The sequence below is a fragment of the Corvus kubaryi genome, unplaced genomic scaffold (assembly GCF_017639235.1).
Source record: "Corvus kubaryi isolate FWS band 111438036 unplaced genomic scaffold, C.kubaryi_AGA036_p1.0 132, whole genome shotgun sequence".
NCBI lineage: Eukaryota > Metazoa > Chordata > Aves > Passeriformes > Corvidae > Corvus > Corvus kubaryi.
Window position 1 is genome coordinate 1272258 of NW_024580666.1, and position 20151 is coordinate 1292408.

The following is a 20151-nucleotide window of genomic DNA, read 5'->3' on the forward strand; positions in this document are numbered from 1 at the left end:
GTATTGCAAAGTGATCCTTGGGGGCAGTCAGGAAGGAATTGGGACTTTGCAGTTCCTGGGATTTTGCTGCTGTTGCTGCTGCTGCTGCTGCAGGGCAGCAGAGTACGAAGGCAGTGCCGTCTGTTAACACTTCCAGCCCATTCCCAAAGCCTTTCAGATCCCAGGTAGCACTCCCAGTGGCTGAGCACTCTTCTCAGCGTTATGGTTTTGTCAGAAGGCTCCATCCTCTGATACTATCTTGCTCTTCTCTAAACAATTAATAAAATGGAGACAAAAAGCCTAGAGGTTTAAAATATGTAATTATATAAGTAATTTAGAACTAGGAAAATGCTGCAGAAACCAATTACAATTATACATTTCAGTAATGACTGACTTGGCCAAATACATGTTTTGTGTGTGAATTCCATGATAAATTTGAAGATGACATGCTTGAGTATAAGGGAAAATTAATTCTAAATGCTGAGTACTTCCATATTAGACATAAAATGTGGCTCATCCACCAAGTGAACAGGAGCCTGTATTATATGGGCTGTGGCAGCTTAAATTTTGAGCAGCGGGGCAGGCAGTAACAAGTCCTTGAGGAATGTCCTGGGGGGACGTTATGAAGCCGCTTTATTCCTTAACCGGCCGCTCGATGCCCAAGGACGCTGCGCCTTTGGGATGGACCCGGGGGCGGGGCCGGAGCCACGGACCCGAGGGGGCGGTGGGACGGCTCAGCCCAGGGGCTCTGGGCTCGGGAGGGCTCGGGAGGAGCGCTGTGCTGCTTTTCTGGGTTTCCTTTGTGCTCCGGATAGCTGGGAAAAGGTTCTGTTGGGTTGTTTTCTTGTTCTTTTTTCCCTTTCCTTGCTCTTGCCTCACTGCCTCCCTTCCCTGCTCGCCGGTCCGGGGACCCTGCGGGGCGGCCCCAGCTGGTCCGAGCCCGCGTGTCTGTTCCCTCTCCGGGCATTTGTTGTATTTTGAGGGTTTTTTTAATCCTGTCTTACCCTGTTTTGTTTGGTGTTAATAGACTGTTTGGTTTTTTTCCACTTTCACCTGCTGTGACCCACTTGTCTTATTGGTGGAGGAAAAGGGGAGGCCCTTTTCCCTTTGGAGGAGGCACTTATTCTGGAGTGTTTCCTCCTGAAGTTTTGTCTCCAAAACCGAGACAAGGAAGAAAGCTTGAATAGTTCAAGGGATGGCTTGGAAAAAAAAAAGTTCTGTACCTGATCATGATGTAAAATACATTTAATTCCTTATATGCTACAGACTTCATGCAACTTGAATTAATTCAGGCATTTACTACAGAACTGTAAATGGCCAGCTGGGGTTAATGGAGTTTTGTTTCTTTCCTGCTCTCCTCCCAGCTGGTGAGAAACTATAGATGAGATTTGTATTCTGTTCACAACTTATATATATACATATATACACCTGCTCCAGGCACAGACATCATTCCAAACTCAATTTGGGTTGCCTGTGCCATTTTCAAAGGGAGGATATTTGGCTGTTGATGCAACACAGTGTATGGTCACCTGGAACCCTGCCCCTGTGCAGTTCCCTGAGAGCCTGCTGCAAGCCCTGCTGCCTCCCCCTCTGGGAGCCACCTCTGTCTTTTGCTTCTTGAACCCCTTCTGGACTTCCCTTTCTGCTGGCCAATAGATGGGGCATCTCTCAGCCTGGGGTGCTTCATGCAGCCAGGAGGGCTGATCACCTCTGAGTATTTGGTGGCTTTTTTTTATTGCTGGTGGTGGGTGTTCATTGTTCATTCACTTCTTTTAAAACAAAGCAAAAATAGTGTGCCATGACTGTTTGTTGTCAAAAAGTACTTCCACACTGCATGTACAGACATATGGACAGGCACACAGAATCAGACCTACCAGTCACTCCTGCTCATTTTATTGGGAAACCACCTGTGATTCAGGAGTGTTTTGCAAATGCCCCAGTGCAGAAACAAAACATTTATTTCATGTTACTCTGAGAGTTTTGTTTGGAGTTTTCAGCCCTTCCTATTGCTCTAACTGAAGCTGGTTTGTGGGACCCACATCCAGAAATGTATGTGCGCCCAGTGGTTTATGTTGCAAGACTTGTTGGCAAGCAGAGGGAGGCTCTCTAGGTGGCTGCATGGTTCTGGTGGTCAGTGAGTGGTGTCTAAAACTTGAGACATTTTTCTATAGTATTTGAGTGTTCTGATTGATACCTGCCACAAGCACTTAACTTTTACATTAAAGCATTACCTCACATTGCAATGTTATCAACTCTGTACCCCCCTCTTTATATTACCTCAATGTGCTGCCCTCACCTCAGCTGTGCCTGCCCTAGTGTTGGTTGCAGTAAATGGTATCCAAAAAGTGACCTGGGTTTAAAAAACAAGTGAAAACCAAGCAAAGAACCAAACCAAACTATTCGTCAGGTACCCAGATTTAGTATCCAAACTAAATCAAGTTCCCTATGCATTGCTCTGGAAAGCAGAATGAGTCAGTTCAGGGTGTAGGAGCATCTAGAAGGGATGGGGTGTGCTGAAGGGGACTATCAAAAGATGTGTCCAAAATAATTGAGAATTTGTCATCTTATGAGATACAGATTAGGGCAGTGAGGTGGGTGGGAGAGGCTGCTGCCCTGGCTTCTTCCCTTCTACCTGCCCAGCTGTGCTGTTTGGAAGTAAATGAAGCCATGCCGGAAAATATATGGCTTACACCGTGGTTTGAAACCATCCCTTTTCTTATGGAACAAAGCCACAGAGCTGCTTCAGTGAAGTTTGCACAGGAGGGTTTTGTAGCATTGGGCCATTTGAGCAGCTCTTGAGGTGAGCTTGGTCTGACTCTGCTCCTTGTCTCTTGTTTCCTCTCCAGAATTGGCCGGCTTTTCGATGGCACGGAGCCCATTGTCCTCGACAGTCTCAAGCAGCATTATTTCATCGACAGAGATGGGCAGATGTTCAGATATATCTTGAATTTCTTAAGGACATCAAAACTCCTCATTCCTGATGATTTCAAGGTGAGATTTCAAGGCACTTGGAATTTTGCATGTATCTTGATAAAGCAAAAATCTGATGTGTAGTCAAAACAGAGGCCTGGACAGGGAATGGGGACTTGCAGGGTATGGTGTTTGATTGCAGGTACATGACAAAAGTAAGAACGGGGTTGCTAAAGTGGTGTCTTCCTTTCCTAGAGTGGCATCAATATTAAACTTTCTCCTCCTGGCTATAGCAGTAATGAAGCAACCTTGCCAGGTTTGACCTAGGGAAATTAAATAGTGTAGGATACTGATGGAAACAGAAGTGATGTTACCATCTGCAACTCACTGCTCATGAGCTTTGCTGATTACTTGTCCTCTCATCCGTTTTTATGCTTCCCTAGTGATTGCAGCAGCTCCTGTTTCCACTCCCACACTGAAATTCAGAAAATGGTGTGTGAATCACAATATTGACAAAATAAACTGCACACATAGTAATATTTGGGCATTAAGTCATAGAATCTTTTCTCCCTCAGACTCTTGAATGCATGCTGCAAGTTTAATTTTGGAGTTTTGGAGAAGTCAGGAATGAACAGTTCTATGTTTATTATTCAAACTTTAATAAAGAGTCTAATAAAGAGCTATTTTTAGTCTTTAGTCTTTAATAAAGAGCTATTTTTTTTTTTTTTTTTAGTTTAGTTTTTAGTAACAAATTGAATTAGTGGTAGTTCACTGTCAGACAAAGCCTACAGAGGCAGAGCTTCAGAATCCATGTGGTGTTTATCCACTAGTAGGTATGAGGGTGTATATGTCGTGTCTGCAATCAGAACAGATCCTTATCTGTGCTTAATGATCACGCGTCAGTGCACCTGGTTCACTGCAGGAAATGCAGCAACTGGGATTGAACAGGAGAGGTGATGGGTGATGAGGCAGGCATGGAGCATTTGAGCAGCCATGGAGCAGTTCACACTGGTATGCAGTCCTTTGCCTCTCGTAGCTGAGACAGTTTTTCAGGCACTTGGGGCATAATAGCTGTGAGGTTTTGTTCGAGAGCTTTATTTCAGCAACCTTTGAATCATCTGCGGTAGACACATCCTTGCTGCTCCATACGTGACAAGGGTAGATCTCCCTGAATAATGTGGGAGTTTGGAGCTAGCAGATAAGCATCATTTCCTGCTTTTGAAGCCTTAGCATGGCTTTGTGCTGCTCTCAGCACTTGTCCTGCAGGTAATCAGAAATACAGGAAAAGGAAAAGCCACCTTTCATGCAATATTAAGAAATTACATATGTAGAGCCTTTTAAACACATAAATATACTGTAGCTGTGCTGAAATTAAAAATGTAACTCCTGGCAAGTTCACCCAACTGTGATGTTCAAAGGGGTGTCCTCCCCAGTTATGCTTTAAGGTGTACAAAAAAACAGTGATTAAAATGCACAGTGTTTCTTGTTTCTTAGAAATACATAGATTACATTACTTTTTTGTTACACAAGAAATGTAAACAGTATTTTTACCATGATTTAGGTGTCCTCATCAAGTATTTGGTTTCTAGTTCAAATTCAGGACCATACTGACTGTTAGCAGGCTTCTCTTGTTGTCATTCTGTTTCTCTCTCTTCCCTAATTCTCATGTATCTCTTTTCTCTGTATAAATATTTTCCAAATGGTTTTATGCTCTTACACCTAGAAAAACAAGATTTTTTTTTAATGTTTTTTGAAATTTAAAAAATGGCAGTAGGCAGACTCCACATCATCAGTTCTAAATTACTTCTGCAGTGGCTATGCCTAGAAATGCATTCCCTGTGCTCTGGCATTTGAGATGATGTAGTAAACAATACTAGTGGCAAAATAGGGAAGTATTAAAAAATACTTAATTTTTAAAATGCACTAATATGTGCAAACATTATGCAAATATCTGAATCATTTTACACTAACAACCATTGCAGGCTCCCTCATTTACATTCTTATACCTGTTACAATGCCTGCTAGTATTGCTGTAAGATGCAATGGATCCTAGTGATGAATTTTCTGAATCCTGATTGAATTCTGTTCCATCTGTTCAATGAGATCATTATTATATGACATCACTGTGGGGATAAAATATGGGGAAAAGTGGGGGTTTTTTTTCAGAAGAGAATTGAGCAAGCAGGGAATTGAGCAAGCATAGCCTTTCTCTACTCTTAAAATTGCTGCTATACTCAGTCTGTTTCAAGTGGCTGATGGTTATTTTTTGCTTGTACTGTTATTTTATTACACCTTTCTACACAGTAATTAGGAGCTCTGTCTGAAGGGTTCCAGACCTAGAGCAGCGTTGGCCTGAATAACCATATACCTTAAGCACCACATTAGCAATGCCTCTCTTAATTGTGCACAGTAATGTATGTGTCTTTCAGGACTACAGCTTGTTATATGAAGAAGCAAAGTATTTTCAGCTTCAGCCCATGCTAGGAGAGATGGAACGGTGGAAACAGGACCGGGAGAGTGGCCGCTTCTCAAAGTCCTGCGAGTGCCTGGTGGTGCGAGTTGCCCCAGATCTTGGCGAGAGGATTACCCTGAGTGGAGATAAGTCATTGATAGAGGAAGTGTTCCCAGAGATCGGTGATGTGATGTGTAACTCTGTCAACGCCGGCTGGAACCACGACTCTACACACGTCATCCGATTTCCGCTGAACGGATACTGTCACCTCAACTCAGTTCAGGTAGGAAGTCACATGTGCATTTTTTGAAAGGGAGCTGCTGGCCACGTGCCAGTGGGCTGCCCCTCTTCCATGTCACTGGAGCGTTTTGGTGAGCAGAATCAGCTGGAGGCTTTAAGCAAGTGATTTACTTCTGCGCGTCAAGTTGTCTTTCTCCATTTAATTCACGTATCACCAAATCTCTTTGCAAACAAGCTACAGTAGTGTTAGAATTTTCTGTGGTCTCAGGGAAGACCCTTCACTTTCACTTTTAATATTTTTTCCTAATTTTTTGGGGCATAGTAGAGGCCTGTTGCGATCGATAGGACAAGGAGTAATGATTTTAAACGAAAATAGGGCAGATTTGTACTAGATAAAAGGAGGAAAATTTTTCAGTGAGGGTGGTGAAACACTGGAACAGGTTGCCCAGAGAGGTGGTGGATGCCCCATCCATGGAATATTCAAGGGTCAGGCGGGACAGGGCTCTGAGCAGCCTGATTTAGTGAAAGATGTCCCTGCCCACTGCAGGAGGGTTGAACTAGATGATCTTTAAAGGTCCCTTTCAACCCAAAGTATTCCATGATTCAATGTAGCAATGTCTAAAATCAGTAGCTGTTATGAAATGGATAAGAAAAAATCCAGGAGACAAATGCAGGTAGTTCCTGGAATAATTATAATAAACTTCAGTGTTAGTGTTATATGTTTTATCCTTTGTTGGTTAAAAGCAACCAACCTCAGATACCTGCCTGCACATAGTTAGCACATCCTGCATAGCCAGCACTTGCCATCTGGAATCATCAATAGCACAATTGATGCTGTTTGGTTTAAACACACCTCCTACATGCTGCAGACTCATGAGTGAATTCTTACACAGAACAGCAAGCTGAGCTTGGCATCTCTTCATCTGCCAGGTCCCACTGTCCAGGCAGAGAATCACAGAGTCATTAAGGCCGGAAAAGATCTCCAAGATCACCGAGTTCAGCCTCTGATCAGACACCGCCACATCAACTAAACCACAGCACTAAGTGCACATCCAGTCATTTCTTGAACATTTCCAGTGATGCTGACTCCACCATTGCCCTGGGTAGTCCATTCCAATGCTTAACCACCCTCATAGTGAAGAAATTCTTTCTGATGTCCAACCTGAATATCCCCTGGTGCATCTTGAAGCCATTTCCTCTTGTCCTGTCGCTGGTTTCCTGGTAGAAGAGCCCATCACCCACCTTGCTTCAGCCTCCTTTCAGGTAGTTGTAGGTCACCCCTGAGCCTCTTTTTCTCCAGATGAAGCAAGCTGAGCACTGGGGCATGCACTGAAGGCTGGCCAGGCACTTCACTTGTGCTAGCACTTAACACAAGGGTCTAGACAGACATATCTAGACCTATCTAACCCATGTTATGCTTGGACAATTGTCCCTTACCAGCCTTGACTCTCATGCTGAAACATCAAAATTGTTTTGTCATAGAGATTAATGCAAATTTAGGACAGCCTTAGATGTCAGATTACAACTGAAAAGGAGCTTCAAGGACGGTTCTTTAGCCACATCATGTGATAGTTATCAAGGCAGTTGCATCCTTCAGCACTTTGTCACTTATTCTGATGCTTACATTTTTGTTGCATAAATAAGAATTACAAAGCATGTTTACTGATGTGAAAAACCTGAGTCAGAGTGGCAAAATATGTACAGGCTTCAAGAGTGGTAATGATCCCACACTGATAACAGGAAGACATAAGCATCTCCCAGTACTAACAAAAATGGGAGACAGGACAAGGACTACCCATAGACCTGAAGAGTGACGTACAGACCAAATGGTTTGTTCAGGGCTGAGCGTTTCCAGAGCTGACTCCACCACATTTTTCTCAGGACCCAAGTTCTCCTGTTCTGTTTTTCAGCAAGTTGCACCAACACATTTGGGCAGGGGCAGGGGATTTTGGCATATAGTTAAAAGCTAAAGGTCAGGGTAAACAAAAATTGCACGTGTGTTTTGATCGCTGTTTCCAAGTCTCTTTTCCTACCCCTTCCTTTTTGATATGTCTGAAGTGCAATTAGCCATGCTCAGGAGCTTTGGAAAGACATTTGCCAACCTGAAGCATTTTATGTAGAGACACGGCATGTCTTCTTTGAAGCATTTTTAAACCTCAGCTTACTTCTCCTCCCACCCTAGTTCTTTGCAGCCTTCTGCTGTGCTACTTGCCAGTGTTGTCCCAGCACCCATGCAAGCCAATTTGACAACTGGTGAAATAGCAGGGAAAGCTTTGGTAGGGACCTGATTCCAGCACAACCCTTGTGAGGTCTGGTCATGCTGAATGGAGGGTCCCACATCCTCTGGGGTCCAGGAGCATCAGCCCCTTCCTTGGGGCTGGTGCCTGTCAGGCTGACCCTGGTAAATCCCAGGAAGAGTCTCCTTCACAGGTGAGGCAAAGGAAGCCCAGAACAGATGAAGATGATGATAAAAGTAACAAAGAGTTGGTTTTTAAGTCTCTAGTAAATATCATGGTAGGTTTTCTGAAATTATGACTGTGTTATCTACATTGTCACCATTTAGTTGAGGTGTTTCCTCAGCATCTGTTGGCAATCCTGTATTTGCCCTTTTGTATTGTAAATTCTATGAAGCAGAGAACGTGTTTTTCTAGAAATGCTTCTGTGGCCAGAGAAAGACTGGATTTGTTGGCAGTACTAAAAAAATAAAATAAATTTTTCTTCATTTTTTTCTTTTTCACTGCTTAGTGGCCATAGTCAGCAGAAATCAATCTAGTACAGTTAATCTATGTAACCACTTTTTTTTTTCCCTGGCTGAATCCATTTGAAAACAGCAGCTATTATCATTGGACAGCAAATCATCTGTTTATTTACTTATACATTGGCGTTTGTTTCCTCTTTTTTGCAGGTACTTGAGAGGTTACAGCAAAGAGGGTTTGAGATTGTTGGCTCATGTGGAGGTGGGGTGGACTCTTCCCAATTCAGTGAATACGTACTGAGACGAGAACTCAGAAGGACATCTCGTGCACCCTCTGTCATTCGAATAAAGCAAGAGCCTCTGGACTAAAATGGACATGTTTCTTTATGCAACAAAAAAAAAAAAAAAAAGGAAAAAAAAAGAGGAAAGAAAAAAGGGGACATTTCATGTGCAGTTTGGACTCCAAACAAGTCCTGGAACTAAAATTGAATAAAAGACACATTTATATCAAATATAGAGACCACACCTGAATTCATATGGGAACACTTGGAATAGTAGTGAGAATAATAGTAACCTCAAGGTATAAAGAAAACACACACACACATAAAAAAATATGTATGTATATGTATGTCTGTACATATATATATGTATGTATATGTCAAAGGGTAGGAAATGCAATGACAAAATGTGGTAGATGAGGTTGGCGCTGTGATGGCCATTAAGTGTCCTAGGCCCTTCCCGGGCCCACTTAACGGTGTACAAGCCATTGCCAGGGGGGGGATTCATAGGCTACTCTTCACCCATTTTCCACTGCCAAACAGCCATCCACTTTTTAATGTGTACACACCTTGACTCAATTTTATTTGCATATGGAGGTTTATGTCTGTCTTTTTTAGAGGTGGATGGGCAGGTGTTCAGGAGACGACCATCCATTGCATTGGAAAGCTGAAATTTTAAATGTAGTTTGTACAGAAGTCGCACACTTTTTGTCTGCCCTCACAGATGTGAAAGGTTAACTTTTCTTTTGAATGAGTTTTTTTGTTGTTTTGTTTTGTGTTTTTCAAAGGGGGCCAGAATAATTAATATTTGGTAGAGATGCTCTGGTTTGAATCTGCTGCTTTCCTACAATTTTTTCAAATTTTATAATGTATTAAATACAATAAACTCCTGTTTAAAATAACAAGGGTCTGGTTTAAGCTAACAGAAGCAGAGAGGTGGGATTGCACTGCACTCCAGTGTATGGAGGGGCAAAGAGAGCACTGGGGCACTCTGCCTGCACAGAGTGGAGTGAGTTAAAGGCAGCAGAGGCTGTTGAGGGATCTTCTGGTGTGGTGCATATAGCTGCTATTCCTTCAGCACTGTCCCTTTTAAGCTTTGTCCCAGCTGGAAGAGAAGCTGTTGGTCAGATGTGAAAATAACACCAGCTCAGCCCAGGGAAACCCATCAAAAAATGACAGCTGGTTCTGTAACCTTCACTGTAACTTGCATAATTCCCTCTTGATTAAGGAGTTGGCAGCTTTGACTCTCCAAGCCCCTGCCTTGCTGAGCATTAGTCAGCCTGTTTGGTTTTCATGTTGCTCATTTCCCTCGTTTCAAGCCATTGTTCTTCTGCCTAGAGAGAGACATGGCCAGCCCCTTGGGTTACCCGCCGGCTGTGTGGCCCTTGGTGGCAGGCAGGAAATCCGCGCCCTGCGTTAGATGTCCTGCGAGCTGCTCTCTTGCAGAGTCACACTGAGGCCACCTCAGCAGGCACCGGCTCCAGGCCTGTGAGATTTTGCAGAGGCACCACATCCCGCTGCCGATGCACGGACCGCTCACAGGTTGATGCACCAGCAACCACCACCTTTCCTCCAAGGTGTCTTTTTATGCACTGTTACAGAATATGACTGTGTGATCATCCTAGTATGGAAATTTCTATGAACACAATGGTGCTGGCATTCCATTCACTTTGCTATTTATTTAAGAAAAGAAAAAAAGAAACTGTTAGATACATGTAACAAGCTTTTAATATAGTCTGATAACTAAACAAAGCAAGTTACATTTTTTCTGGATTGTATTAAAAGACGTCAGAGGATATAATTAAATAACTGGCAGCACATATCAGTGGTTTGGAATTACTGAAATATAAAAATGAGTGAGGGAGGGGGCTCCAAAAATTGAGGTTCATTAGCGGGTTATTAGATCTTCAATGTGATGCTGATCTGTCTATTCACAGTACTGAAACAGCTGCCTCATTGAAAATGCTTGTTTTCAATTAGCAGCAAGAAGTCCTCTTACAAAATAAACAAATGCTTGCTCTTACTGCCCACAATTTGGTTGTTAGTCTGCATGAAAGTCGGAAAGCTAAAACCCAGGGAAATAAATATTTTTAGCAGATCTTCAAACCGTCAGAAGTGATGAAAGTTGTGATGTCCAAAAAGATGCCAGTCCCCATGGGTTTGAGAGTATGTGGGTGCCAGTGCAAGGTGATGGGATTCTTCAGAGACTGCTGCACAAATCCTCCCTGGGCATCCGGGTGGAGCTGCACTTTCTGGGGCCTCCGCAGTGTTCCCGGGGATGTGTCTACACGCTCTGTTCTGCCCAAAGGTACTCCCACATCCAGACCTGCCCTGCTGGCCTCCATCTGTGCATGTGGGCTTACGCTCCAGTGCAGGCTGGAGCTGGGTGGAGGTGCAGCTCCTTTCCCTGCTGCTTGGCAAGCAGGCAGCCCAAGTTTGCCTGGCCAGGAGCATCAGCAGCCCCAAAAGTGTCCCGCCAGTGCTGGCAGGGCCCACACTGCCTGCAGTCTCTGCACAGGCTGGGTGTGGAGGGTGAGGAGCTTTGCCACTGGTGCTTTCCAACATGTGGCTCCCAAAGCCAGCAGGTTATGCTCTGCTAATGGTTTTGCTTGCTCAGCATGTACCTTCCAAGTCGGTGACATTGAAGACACCACTGTGCTCCTCCCAAATCCTCAACTGGCTGGTCACCCTCCCACCAAGCCTGCTTTTGTTGTTCTTGGAGTCAAAAATCACTCTGAGACCCTGAATGTAAATGTCTCTGCAGTTAAAATGTGGTCATGGAGTAAGAGGTCATGAATATTCAAAGTGATGGCTGATGAAAAATGTATGCAGGAATAAGCTAGCTGTAGATTTTTAGAGAGCAAATGAGATTAGTCCAGTTTGCAACTGAGGCTTATAACCATGTGTTTTTTAAATGTTCTTTTGAAAAACTGATCAACAAACAAATGAGCAATATCTCCAGGAAAGTGGCGGGACTGGGGGGAACCAAGAAGGACCAGATTACGGTCATCTTGTCGCTGGAGGTTAGTAATTTTGACTTTTAAATTTATCTAATTTTTTATTAGAAAGCATTGACTCCATTTCATGTGATCAGTGGTGCTGTAAATAGCAAGAGGCAGAGCTGCAGTGAGCAGTAGCTGCCAACGCTGTACTTCAGCAAGTTGGTTAAGCAGCTGCCAGGAGAACCCCTGCAGACGTGCAGAGATTGCAGATGGCACCAAGTCCCCTTCCCACAGCGAGACACAGGCAGAGGAACTTGGTCCTCACCTTTTGTTTGGGTAATGCAAATGCTGGATTTCTGAAATAACCATCAAACCAGGGTTTAGTTCTTCCCCTGTTGCCTCCTTAATGTACCAAACAGCTGCGTAATGTAAGTATGGATCCTGGCATGCTTGGATGAACCTTAAAACTGAGTGCCCAATTGAAGACTGAGCTAATTTACTCTGTGCTGGAGAAAGTGAAGTCCTGCTTTGTCACTGGGTTAATCTCTCTTTCCAAAAGCAGTACTGGTGAATAGGTGCTGCTAATTTATTCTGTCTCCAGGTACTTATTTGGCCAGGCAGTCTGGCCCAATGAATGTTTTTCCTCTCCGTTGCCAGATGTCTACAGAAGGAAGCTGATCATCTCAGTGCTTGACTGGCACAAGCATGTTGAGTTGAGGCATATTTTACGATTGTTTTATGATGCCTGCTATAATGCACAACAAAAACCAGTGGGGAAAACTTAGTAAACTCTGAAAACATGAAAGTTGAGCCACCCATTCAATTATTTTCCTTTATGCTGAACAGGCACTGATTTCAATTTGAAGAGAAACATTTTGTTCATGAGCATAATTTTTTGCAGCAACCTTTAAAATTGATTTCTGTACTAATTACAGGGTTTCTACTGCCACCCAAATGATTGTTGAGTGAATTTTTCTTTAATGTTTCCACTGCATGACTTGGGGGGCAAGGGTTGGATTTTGGGGGGCGAGAAAAGCATTTTTATTGACCGATGGTCAGTTTTTCAGAGAAATAAAAACATTTATTTCCATCTGTCATTTCTTCACTGCGGAATTCTATATTATGAATTATTTCTACAGACAACTGGTATTTGTATGTTGGCATTCAAGCTGCCTGAGGTTTATTTACAGTGGAAATGAAACCAAGACATCCTTAGGGCCTGTAGACCAGTTACTTTCTCTCAGACTTCAGTTTGAGTGGTTTATTATTTCTTGAGGGTCTGGAGGGATCGCCACCACCAAAAATCAATATGTTGCATCAGGTCCCTGTGTTGGCTTTGGCTACTACCCCATTGATCTGGTTTTTGAAGACCCCAAAATTGACTTAGCCTATGGGATTCTCTCTTTGAGACTGAAATCATTAAAATCATATCCCTAACTCCTCTTAAAAGGAAAAAATGCAGGCACATAGTATACAAGTTTATCCTCTTGTAAGCTGAGCTGGCTCTGCTAGCTGGTAACCAGGATGTTTGCATCGATGTTGGGGGGAAACTCTAGTGCTAGTCTGCTGAAGCATCTTCTATTTGCACAAGTAAGACCTCCAGAAATGGAGATGTCCTCTGATAGATGGAGAAAGGCCCACTTCTCCTTGAACCTGTGATTATTTTTTTTTCACATTTTTTGACTAGGGACCTAATAGGAGTCTTGTGCCCCTAAAATAATGAGGAGTGTCATATTTTTCACGTGATGTTAGAGATTATGGGCAAGATCCCATCTTCTGCCCTCCATACTCATGGTGAACTTGCCTCACACTCCAGTCAGAAGCCGAAGGCCTGCAGTGTGGTCATGGGCTGTCAGTGTCATTGCATCCACAGCAATAGTATGTCATCTCTGTTGCTTCTAAAAATACAGTATTTCCCACTGCAGGTCAGAGGAAGCATGGGTTGATCACACTCTTCTCTCTCAGCCTCATTAAATCCCTATATACATGAGTTCTCCTCTCTAGAGAGGCTGTCACTGGTATGAGCAGCCCAGATTTGTGCTTCTGGGGGAGCATGGGGTGCTGGTGCCCTAGCCAAGGCATTGAGCCCTGTCCCATGGTTCTCAGAGCACAGCTCTAGCTTGATGGTCTGAGGAGAGATGGAGAGAGGGAGATTTGTCTCTGTGCTCTGGAGTTTGGACTGATAAATGATCTCATCTACAACCCTAAATGGTCTTGTGGCTTCTGTTATGTAGCTTGTCAGTGTTGTTATTAATTTTCCTGAGGAAAACTTGAAGCATGGGATGGCTGGCCTTGCCTCCTTACCATTAGGATGCAGTCTAAAAGACAGGGTGACATTGACTTAAAAGAAAAACTGCATGTGCTGAAGTCCCCTAAACTCATGTACTGTATTCATTCTGACTTCAGGTCAAACCAGAGGGCTTAGCGAGGCTCACCAGTGGATGTTTGATACTTCATTTGATTAACTGCCAAGAAATTGCAAAAACAAAAGGCAAAACAAGCAGAGCATGGATGCATGTTCTGAAGATCTGGAGCCATGATTTCACTAATCCCTGCTGCTTCTGAGTAAATATTTCAGTTCTGGGCGGCTTACATTAAAACCAAAACCAGCTGTGCATTTCTTTCCTTCGCTTTCTCCAGTTCAGGAGGCTTGTTTTTCTTCTGCTGGGGACTGTGCCTGGGCAGCTCAAGAGTAATAACTTTGGCCCTAATGCAGTGCTTGGTCTCTTCAAAGCTTTGTACAGTCCTTCAATTAAGCATCTCTCTACTTCTAAGGGAAGAAGGCAGCAATAAACTCACCTTGCAGCTGGGGAGGCTAAAGAGGCCCGACTGTCACCCACGTGGGTGTCAAACTGCACATCTGGAGTCCCACTTAGTTGCCCTCTTCCACAAGCCCTCTTGCAGTACAGAAAGAGGTAGAAATCAATGAGACACTGTGACACATTTCTTTTTTTAAGCTGAAGCTATTCAAGCATGTAGAAGGCATTGCTGGGATGTCTGAATGAGCTTAAAATGTAGCACTACAACTGTGTTAGGCTTGACTCACCTTCTGATTTCTTTTCCTAATTCCTTCCAAAGTGAGAGAAAAATAAATTAAATTAAATTAAATTTCCTTTACCTTACTTGTTTCAAGTGAAATCTACTGATGATCTACTTCATTTCCTTCCCCTGGCTCAGCTTTTCAGTAGGAGCTATCATTTTCTGTTTATGTTTACGTTCCTTAACACAGAACTCAGGCATTAAAACGGGAGGAGGGGAAAGCTCCAGTGCAGTTTGTGAAAGAGCTTTGTTTGTTCATACAGTGGTCACAACAAAATCCTGCTGCATGCCAGGATGGCAGGAATGTTTTTCAGGTGTGGTTGTTGAGATGGGGCAAGGGATGGCTAGCTCCCAGCTTCAAATGCTCCACAATAAAAATGACAACAGTGGTAAACTAGGGCTCAAACCCTCACGGATTATCTTCCTCCTTAAGCATCTGCTCATCTTTCTCACATTTGTAGCCTTTAGATGAGTAGTTTAAAAGCTGTGCTATCATCTCTGCTGTAACTAGTGCAGCTATTCCAGAAGAAAGCTGCTTGGCTCAGGGACAGCTGTTCTGCAGAAAAATTCTCTTCTGATGCATTATTGATAGATGTAAGTTAAAGCCATAAAGCTCACAGCTTTATCGGGCAATATCTACTAAATCCTGGAAGCATGTAAGATAACCTAAATGTAATCTACTGCATACCAGCTTCTTCAGTGATGGATAGCACAACAAAAGCAGGACTAATGAAAAATTAATGAAAACAGTTACTTCCATAAGAAAAATGATCTGTTTTCTCCCACCTTTGTATTGATTTTAACTGGCCCTGTAATTGGAAGTGTATAATTTTTTCCTAAGGTAAAGAGGATTGAGGGTGAGGGAGAGCGAGTGTATAATTCTATTCATGTTTGTGACATACTTTCAGGCTACAAAAACAAAGCATTTTCCTTAGGATGTTGAAGATGCCTGTGAATGCCGACTTCAAGCATATTTTCTCAGCTCAGGCAAACTGCCATGCTGGTTTGCCTGAAACCAGATATTGCATGAGCAGAGTACTTGGCATACTTTGAAGGCTAGCAAGGAAGTACAAAGAAACAATGTTTAAGGAAAACCAAATACAGTGCATGTAACTCAGTGGATTTAACATGTTTCATGCATTTAAGTTCATTCCTGATTGATCTGCTCCCTGGTGAAAGGGAAAAATCCTCCATTGCTCTTTGGAGAGGGAAGGAATGCCAGGCTCTGAGGGAGGACCTTCTCTGTAAGACCAAACCAATTGTACCATGATGTTCATGTGCCAGCTTGACAGAGAGTTCACAGTCACATATAGTCTCAGCCTCTTCTCTCTAACACATTTAAACACAACTGTCTTTTTCTCTAAATTTAATAGAGCATTTCTGTCTTTTTCACCATCCCACAGCAGAATTCACTGAGATCTGCAGCTGCAGTAAATTAAATTTTAAATTATTTTTAAGTCTTTACCTGCTTAATGTTAATATATCCACTGAGCCCAAAGGGCAATGCTGAGATAATAAATCAATCAGAACAGCATATAGTTTGTTTTGCTAGGGTAAAAAAGTGCACATTTTTAAAGTGTTTAGGAAATGCTGCTTTCCTGCTCCCTGTTGTATATGCTATGGGTCCTTTTCTAATCTCTTCCATCAAAGACATGAAATGGGGCCGTAGCATGGTAAGGACCAGGACGTTCCTACACATTAGCAGTAAAGGTTACTCTTTATATTTGGGGATTTTTTTTTTAGCTAATAGGCCTTCATTTTAAAAGTACATATTTTTTTCAACTGGAGAGATTTAGCCATATCTTGGGTTGTTGCTTTTGTTCCTTGCTTTTCTTATTGGCCTGATAACAGCTGCAATACAAGATGAACCACCCTTTTCAGCGTATGTCTTTAAAATTTAGGGCATTTAGTCGTCCGCAGCGTTTGGATTGGCTTTGTTTTTGTCTCAGCAGCTTGCTCTGGTCCAGCCCCAGCTGGTGCTCCACACAGCAGATGTGGTGACTGCTTGGCCTTGGTGACCACGGAGCCTTTGTGATGGTGTCCTCCCCCGCTCATGGGGCCTTGCTGCGTGAATGAGAGCTGCAAGAGCAGCACCACTGATGAGAAGCCACCCAAAAAATGTCACAGCTGTAACCGTACAGCAGCAAGAGGGGGTACAGCCCAGGGCAGTGCCTGTATTCACTATTGGGGCTGGGACAGCCAGGGGTCCTGTGTGCCCAGCTCCCTGTTCCACCATCAGGCAAATCCTCTGGGTCCCCTGGAGATTGAAAGCCATCTGGACACAGTCCTGGGCAACTGGCTTGAGGTGGCCCTGCTTGTGCTGGGTAGGAGTGAACAAGGTGATCTCTAGAGGCCCCTTCCAACCTCAACCGTTCTGTGTTTTCTGTCATTTCCAAGAGGACTGGACTGACTGAGATGTGAAAGGTTCCTCAGGGAGCATGAAATGTGGTCCTACCTCTTTACTTGGTGCCGTTGTCATATTATCTGGCGTTTTAATTCTGTCCTCTCTTTCTTTTCAATCAAGAGAGATTTTTGACATTTTTTTCAGTACGGAGCAGAATGGGGATTCTGTCTTAATGGGAATTGAAAGCCATTGGGTGCAAGTGCCGGGCTTAATGTAATAAACTATATTTAAAGTGTTACTCACAGAAATTTTGTGAACAGTGAAGCTGCATCTCATAATTACATGTCACTGTTGCTGAAGAACAAAGAAAGAAGAGCTTCTAGAAAGGCAGATGCAGAGCTCCTTCACATCTTCCTTGTGGGGTCCTGATTTGGAGAGGCATTTCAGGAGGCCCTTAGCTTTTGGTACAGTAGAATTTTGGTCTTCATTTCACGGGACACTCACAGTACTGAGATTGTGTTTGTATTTCCATACCTCACCAAGTTAAGACACAGAGGGGCAAGAACACACCAGAGAAAGCTCCCCCAAGTTCTTTCTTCCTGATTTTTTTGTTTGGTTTACTTATTGTAGGGCTAAATATTGATTTTTCAGCTCTGAAAAACTGACGACATAGCATCTTCTTCTGCCATGTTCTCAATATGCTTAAAATGAAAAAAGCAGTCCATGACCACATTTTTCCCCTACAAAAATGTGAGCAATTAGCACAGCAGGTTCTCAGTTCAATATGTATAATTTATTGTAAAATGTATATAAGTGGTTTGGCAGACAGCAAAAGCACCAACACAAGCATAAACCTTTTTATGAATCCATATGTAATACTGGCTGTTGATGGATTATTACTACAGCAAGATGTCATGTTAAATAACTGATGCAGATGTACAGTAGCGAATTAGCAGTTTTGCCATTTTCATTAAAAAAGGAAACAAACAGAAAAAAAAATTTCACATCTTCATTATTTATTGAAGTTGGGGGTTTTTTATACACCCACTGCTGGAGCATCTGGGTGTATTAAACAGCTGAATTCAATATCACATTAAGCTAAATTGCCCACAATGGACAGCTGCCTCATTTCACTCTTCTTCAAAGTCCAAAATGTGTTTTCTGAACCTGAGGCATTCCTCTTTTTGCCGAAGTGGTGTGCTGGTTAGTATTTCACCAATGGGAGGGAGAAGCAGCAGGGGAACATGTCCTTCTGCTGCTGAGACCCTGGCCAAAACATTCTCAGTGCAGGACAGAGGACAGGGATAGGAGGACAGGTCAAAACAGTGCTCCCAGCTTTGTTTGCATGGACCTGGTTTAGAACCTAGTAGGCAGGGAGCATCATGTGCTGTCACTGTGGGGCTGGGTCTGTGGGAAGAGCCACCCTCCCGGGCAAGCTCAGAAGCCTCCTAAGTCCTCTGGCTCCCAAATATCTACGTGACATGTAGGGGTGTAGGACTGCACAGGCTGCAGCCCTTTGGCTTCCTGCTCAGGTCATGAGTAGCCCCCCAGTGCTGGATTGTGGGCCGGGAGCAGCAGGGTGGTGCAAAGAGGGGTGTGTGGGGGCTGCGTGTGTCTGGGCAGGGGGATGTGCTGGAGGAGCCACCTGGGTTTGCCTTGATCACCACTTGCAGCACATCCCTGACCTGGGCTTCTCAGTTCTGCAGGAAACCCTGAAGCCCCTCAGGAAAAAACAGGAGCTCCTGCAGCACCTGTCCAGGCTTGGTCTCTGGGGCACGACCAGCAAGGTGGCCAAGATAAGGGGACCCCCCTCCATTCCTTCCCTGCTCCATTTACCCCTATGTCTTTTTCCATAGAGACCACAAAGAGCTCAGACATTTTCCAGCCTCTCTGGAGGTGTCCGTACTCCTCTGGATGTCTCTTCCTGTCATCTGTGAGGCTCAGACCCATATGTCAAAGCCCTTATATCCGTGCCTACAGCTAGAACTACCTGTGTTTCACACCAACCTTCCTACACTTCTGTCCTCCTTCTACATCTTCTTCAGCCACTCTCTCATCCCGAAGTGGATTTTCCCATTAATTTCCCACCTTTTATATCTTCCTCCTCCCTTAGCCCATTTTTCATCATCTCTTTCCAGTTGTCTGTTTTCTTTCTTCTCCCATAATCCTGTACATTTGGATAATTTTTATTTGGACTGTTTAACATAACCACCGGATTTGTGTTTTAGCCTTGTTTAGCAGGTTGGAGGTTGCTTTTTCTATCTTATGTTCTGCATTTTCTTCTCCCTCTTAATATGTCAGCATTAACAGACTTGGGATACAGCTTCACTTCAGTGGGAAGTTTCACCAGTGATTTCCATAGGAGAAGAGGGAGAACATTCAAAATCTGAGAGGCTAAACCCAAGTGTCTGGGTTTGTCTATTGCCAGATTTCCCAAGCTTCTCCATGCTTCCAGCATCTCCCAGCTCCAAAGTGACCTATAAGTGGAAAGAACAATGTTTCTGAAAGGCAGGCCACATTTCCTTAAGTTGCAGATGATGGAGGCAGCATCCTACCTGGTTTGAGCCAATGTGTCAGAGCAGGGACGTTATCCCCAGCATGTCCCTGCTAGGCCTGGTGCCCAGTCCTTCTGCCACATTTATACATATCAGTAGGATATTTGAAAGGAAGGAAGGAGAAAATCTTTTTCTGCCTTCCAACTTCTTTCCAGGGCAGCTTGAAGAGGCTCATATGTTTCAAACAAGCCAGAAATCTCTGTTCCATCCCCCAGTTTACCCAGTGACACATTGCCTGGTTGTGGTGCTGCCCCACAGCAGTGTTCTGAGCATGCGTATCCTGCAGACATGCTGTGGCCATCCCTAACCAACAGCTGCGATGGGTGAAGTCACTCATCCACATAGATAATCTAACAAAACCACCAGTAATGTACATTCAATGATATGCTAGAAAATACAGTTTTGCTGGCAGGATTTGTTCCATGACCCTGCTCTCTTCAGTGAGCAAAGCAGGGAGAGATGTGAGGGATGCCTGCAGGAAGCCTGTCCAACCTCTGCATAGCCTGGGATGGCTGCGCTGGCAAAGCACTGCTAATGCAGCCCTAGGAATAGGCAGCCCTGGTTGTTTTCAGCCTTGGCATGTAGAAAGATTCCCACATTGTACTCTGATCACATTCAGGTGGGTTTTATTCTGCAGTTGCAAAACACCTCAGAAGAAGAATCCAAACTGATCTCAGGAGTGAAAGAAAAACGGAGGGGCAGCTGGTTTTGAGTGAG

At 43.7% G+C, this 20151-nt stretch overlaps 1 protein-coding gene across 3 annotated transcripts in view; it reads left to right on the forward strand.

The window, feature by feature from the left end:
• Positions 1–9456, forward strand: part of KCTD1 (potassium channel tetramerization domain containing 1) — a 68574-nt gene extending 59118 nt beyond the window's left edge. For all 3 annotated transcript variants that reach the window (XM_042029410.1, XM_042029400.1, XM_042029420.1), the window contains exons 3-5: positions 2826–2970; positions 5319–5624; positions 8487–9456. In XM_042029410.1, coding sequence (XP_041885344.1) covers positions 2826–2970; positions 5319–5624; positions 8487–8645 — 610 coding nt within the window. In that variant the 3' untranslated portion in view covers positions 8646–9456. The remainder of the gene's footprint in view (positions 1–2825; positions 2971–5318; positions 5625–8486) is intronic.
• Positions 9457–20151: the final 10695 nt, after the last annotated feature.